At 39.4% G+C, this 5,361-nt stretch overlaps 1 protein-coding gene across 1 annotated transcript in view; it reads left to right on the top strand.

The window, feature by feature from the left end:
• Positions 1 to 5,361, top strand: part of OPN5 (opsin 5) — a 54,924-nt gene that overhangs the window by 23,777 nt on the left and 25,786 nt on the right. The window contains exon 6 of the mRNA XM_008586585.1: positions 3,003 to 3,060. Within this exon, the coding sequence (XP_008584807.1) occupies positions 3,003 to 3,060 (58 nt within the window). The remainder of the gene's footprint in view (positions 1 to 3,002; positions 3,061 to 5,361) is intronic.

The following is a 5,361-nucleotide window of genomic DNA, read 5'->3' as shown; positions in this document are numbered from 1 at the left end:
GGGAGCGCTGCCGCGCTTCCCAAGCGGTGCACTTATCCAGTGCGCCACCGGGCCGGCCCCAAGATCTTTTGAACTCTACTTTTCTTACCATGTAGAAACATGATCAAATGAAAAAGATGATAAAAAGGCACAAAGAAAAGGGTGGTATTGTCACTGTATTGTGCTACAGGGGAAGAGACACACAAGTTGGAGATAGAAGACCAGTGTTTAAGACTCTGCTATTTACAATAGCTCTATATTTTGGAGCAAATTAGCTACTTAGAGTCTAGGGTTGGGATGAGCTGATAACAATATTTTTCTCCTGAAGTTGTAAGAATTATGCAGATGGATGTGTGAGATTATTGATGTGACAATTGTTAGAAGTTTTTCATATTATTGGTGGTTAATACCTTCTCTGTTGAATCGACTAGTTAAATTCAAATGCTAAAATGTGTCTATTTTGGAAGTAATAACATTTTGCCCTTATCAGTTATTGGTACATTATTATGAATGCAGGTAGAGGGAATAATTTTAACAGAGCTCTGTGGGAGAAAATAATGGGGAACTTCTTCATCTGAAAGAGATGGAAATTTGACAGGAATGGCTGAAAGAGAATTTCACCTACCTCATAATTTTGCCTCTGACTAGATCTGTGTTCTGTACATTCACTCACAAGTGTGAGCAGCACATAAATATTCAATACTCCACAACAGAAAGAGGGACATTTATGTGGAAGAAAGTGACTTAGGGCCACAAGCCTTTGGAAAAATCAGCCAGGCAAGAGATAGCTCAGTTCACTCGTTTCCATTAGCCATTTATACGAAATATAGCAATTGCTTTGCTAGAGGCAAAGTGACTTAGGGCCACAAGCCTTTGGAAAAATCAGCCAGGCAAGAGATAGCTCAGTTCACTTGTTTCCATTAGCCATTTATACAAAATATAGCAATTGCTTTGCTAGAGGCAGGTAAAGGCTATTTCCTTGCTCTTGAGTTTCAGCTTTTAATGGAAAAAGTGGAAAGTAGTGCAGAAACAGCGAGAGGCCTTTGGGTTCTAGAGGTTAAAGCATCTTCAGGGAAGGAATGCTGAAGAGGTGTTGAGTTGAAGATTTTAGAAGGGTCTGTGTTGGGCTAGGGCTCGCAGACCCTTTAAAACCACTGTACAGACTGGGTCGCAGACTCCTCATATGCCTGCTGGGTCCTAGACCCCTCACATGCTGACTGGGTCACCAGTCCCCTCACATATAGGCTGCGAGCTAGGTAATTGGGACCTGGGAGCTATTGACAGAGTTGACATGATTCATTCCAACACAAGCTCAGTCCTCAGCTTCCTCAGCAGCAGCAGCAGCGGCAGCTTACGGCAGCCTCTGGCAGTAGTGGCATTGGCTTCGTGGAGGCTCCTGGGGGCCCTGGCAGCAGCAGCTTGTAGCAACAGCCTCCAGCAGCAGTAGTGGCCTTGCTGTGCCCTCCACTCCCACCAGGGCCTCCCGGAGGCAGGGGGGCCCTGTGAATCAAAGCCGTTCATCCTTTATACTTAAGTCTGATAACCCAGGAACGCCTGGTTATGAGTCAGACAATCCCATGTGCATCCACATCAGACAATAGCCAAGGAACACCTGCGTGCACGTGCACAAGTTATCACATTTACATCAAATGCTTGGCAAGATTCTGAACAGCTGAGGGATCCTGACTATTTACCTTCACTTTCTCTATAGTCTGCTTCAGAGAAGAACAGAAGGGTGGAAGATGGCCACCAAGCCAAAACAAATATGGTTTATCTTTGTTGTTACAAAGAATCTAAGCAAGCGAGTAATATGGAGGTTCATAAAGTGAGGCAAAGTGATATGAAGCCAGTCCAGAGAGGTTAATGTACTACCAGAATGATTAAACTGAATTAAACTGGATTAATTTTACATTCTTGTCTTTCCTTTTCTGAGCTCTGAAATGTATTTGTCTATAAGGGGAGACCCTCCTGGGAAATATTTTGAATTCACATAAAAAGCTAATGTATTGAATATGAGATTGTGGAAGAAAATTCTGAGTAATTTTAACAGTTCATTAAAAGTTAAACTCATTTTTCCCCCTGAATTGAGTTCCCTGAGACTTTGGTAGAAGCTAAAGAATCAAAGGAAAAAATGTGGCCAAGAGCCCTTTTTGAAGTGGAATTATTCCCCACACTTGGTATTCAGATGTAGTTTCCCGTATTTTGTAGACAGAGCTTCTCCATCCTGGTTGTGTAATAGAGACACCTGGGGAACTTTGGAAAACTGCTCCTGCCTGGACCCCTCCTGCAGAGATTCAACTTTAATTGGTCTGAATTGGGCCTGACCTTCAGTTGATTGATTGCTTAATGCTCACGGATGATTGTAATGCTTGGTCTCTGCTGTAAGTCACAGAACCAGAGGCTGAGAAAGGAAAATGTTGGCAGAGACCAATGAGGCCACCTATGGTCAGAGACAGAGGGAGCAGGCTTCAGATGCTGGGCCAGTCTTAGATGGAAAAGAGATGTTCAAAAGACAGTGGGGGTCTACAGTGAAGGATGGAGGCTTTTTACGTTCCTAATGTTTTAGTAAAGTTAGTGAGCAAAAGATAAGGCCCCCAAACTCTGCCATTGCTATGGCAATTAAACCTCCCCTGACCACCTTAGTTTGCAATGCTGTCTTTCTAAAGAATGATTTTAGGTTTTAGTAGGTGAGTCACTGGACCCAGTTGAGGTAGGTAATTGTGCTGTGAATTTTGTCCTAGAGAACAGGAAACTCATTATGGCACAGGAAATGTTTCTGGAAAACTCTGCCCTAGGGATTCCTTGTCTTTGGATATTCTAAATTGAATTATTATTTTCCATCTCTTTCTTTTTTAAAAAACTAATTCATTTTTTAGTTGACTCATATTGATTGTACATATTTGTGCACATAATCTTCATGGTAGTCAAGTTCGACATAATATACATCTATATGTTTATGTGTATGTATGTATATACCTGTGTGTGAATATATATTAAATTGCATTTTTCTTCTCCTGTGTTAGGCTGCACACTGTAACCACAGTCAGGAAGTCTTCTGCTGTGCTGGAAATCCATCAAGAGGTATGAAGATGGACACAACATCATTCACGGACACATTTATTCACTTATTTGCCTCTTCACTGTTGTTAATGTTTGATTGTGATCACACTTTTCTCTTAATATTATATTTTTATATTTTGTACACTATTCCTCAAGCCAGGGTTTGCTGGGAAATTCTAACGACCAAATAGAAACTAGATTATATGATACTACTGTAAGGAATATTATTAGGATGAGCAACCCTGGAACTTTCTTTTTCTTGTGTGTTAAATATTATTGTCATGCCAAGCAGTATTAAGTCTGAGATATGAAGAAAAATGTTTGAGTTTCATTTATTAGGGTGTTACTTAATTTTATTACATCATCATTATCATTACTATTTATTTACGTAGGATCAGGGGAGCAGTTTCTGGAGCTCACTTAGGTGGGCATTTACCAGAACAGTGTTGGGCCATGACTCTGACTGACAGATTCTGCCTTCTCATGGCCACTCTCTTTTGATGCTGTTGGAGGGTCACACCACATTCTAATAGCTGTGATTCCACAAAATAGTTCTCTAGGGAAATCAGTTTTGAATACATCACTAAATAGAAAACTCTCCATGTCTACAAATTAGAGGACAAAAATAATTCACACTGATGATAATTTTACCTACATGGGTCTTTCTCATTGAGTTTTACTTACTAATAGAGAGGATTTAACAGGGCATTAGTGGTTCTAATTGCTTAAGAAATGAATTTGGTGAAAATGCGTAGCTATTTTTGTGTTGCTTCTATTTTTTGTTCTTTGTTACCTGTTCTTTCTTGTGTTTGTTCTTTTTTCAACAAATACCTTTTGAGTTCTTTCTTTTATTTTAACTTCTCAACATACATTGTAGTAGATTTTTGTGTCCCTTTACCTGTTCTTCTTTCCCCCCCTCCCTCTCTCCCTTCCCCACCACTATATCATATCTGTTCACTTGTCTTAACAAGCTCAAGGAATTGTTGTGATTGTTGTGTCTTCTTACCCCACTACCCTTTATTTGTTTGTATATTTATTATTTATTTATTTATTTTTAGCTCCCACAAATAAGTGACAACGTGGTATTTCTCTTTCTGTGCCTGGCTTGTTTCACTTAATACAATTTTCTCTAAGTCCATCTATGTTGTTGTGAATGGTAGTATTTTATTCTTTTTTATAGCAGAGTAGTATTTCATTGTGTGGATATAGCACAGTTTCCTTATCTATTCATCCGATGATGGACATTTGGGCTGGTTCCAACTCTTGGCTATTGTAAACAGTGCTACAATAAACATGGGAGTGCAGGTATCCCTTTGGCATGATGATTTCCCTTCCGCTGGGTATATTCTCAACAGTGGAATAGCTGGGTCATATGATAGGTCTATCTGTAATTGTTTGAGGAACATCCATACCATTTTCAATAAAGGCTGCACCATTTTGCAATCACACTAAAGGTGTATGAGAGTTCCTTTTTCTCCACAATCTTGCAAGCATTTATCATTCTCAGTCTTCTGGATATTAGCCATCCTAAGTGGAGTGAGATGGTATCTCAAAGTGGTTTTGATTTGCATTTCCCAAATGCTGAGTGATATTGAGAATTTTTTCATGCGTCTGTTGGCCATTCGTATATCTTCCTTTGAGAAATGCCTATTTAGCTCTTTTGCCCATTTTTTAATTGGGTTATTTGTTTTTTTGCTGTAAAGTTGTTTGAGTTCCTTATATATTCTGGATGTTAATCCTTTGTCAGATGTATATTTTGCAAATATTTGCTCCCACTATGTTGGTTGTCTTTTCACTCTGTTGATTGTTTCTTTTGCTGTGCAGAAGCTTTTTAGTTTGATATAATCCCATTTGTTTATTTTACCTTTAGTTGCCTGTGCTTTGGGGATAATATTCATGAAGTCTGTACCCACTCCTACTTCCTGGAGTGTTTCCCCTATGTTTTCTTTAAGGAGTTTTATTGTTTCAGAATGTATATTTAATTATTTAATCCATTTTGAGTTGATTTTGGTATATGGTGAGAGGTACAGGTCTAATTTCTTTCTCCTGCATATGAATATCCAGGTTTCCCAGCACCATTTGCTGAAGAGACAGTCTCTCCTCCAGTGTGTAGACTTGGTGCCTTTGTCAAAGATCAGATGGCTGTAGGTGTATGGGTTGATTTCTGGGTTCTCTATTCCTTTCCATTGATCCATGTGTCTGTCTTTTTGCCAGTATCATGCTGTTTTGGTTATTATAGCTTTATAGTATAGTTTAAAGTCAGGTAGTGCTATGCCTCCAGCTTTATTTCTTTTTGCTCGGGATTGCTTTGGCTATGCGTGG

The sequence above is a fragment of the Galeopterus variegatus genome, unplaced genomic scaffold (genome assembly GCF_000696425.1).
Source record: "Galeopterus variegatus unplaced genomic scaffold, G_variegatus-3.0.2 Scaffold4032, whole genome shotgun sequence".
In the NCBI taxonomy this organism is placed as follows: Eukaryota; Metazoa; Chordata; class Mammalia; order Dermoptera; family Cynocephalidae; genus Galeopterus; species Galeopterus variegatus.
The sequence above is the reverse complement of the archived record's forward strand: the minus strand, read 5'-3'. Positions and strand labels throughout refer to the sequence as shown.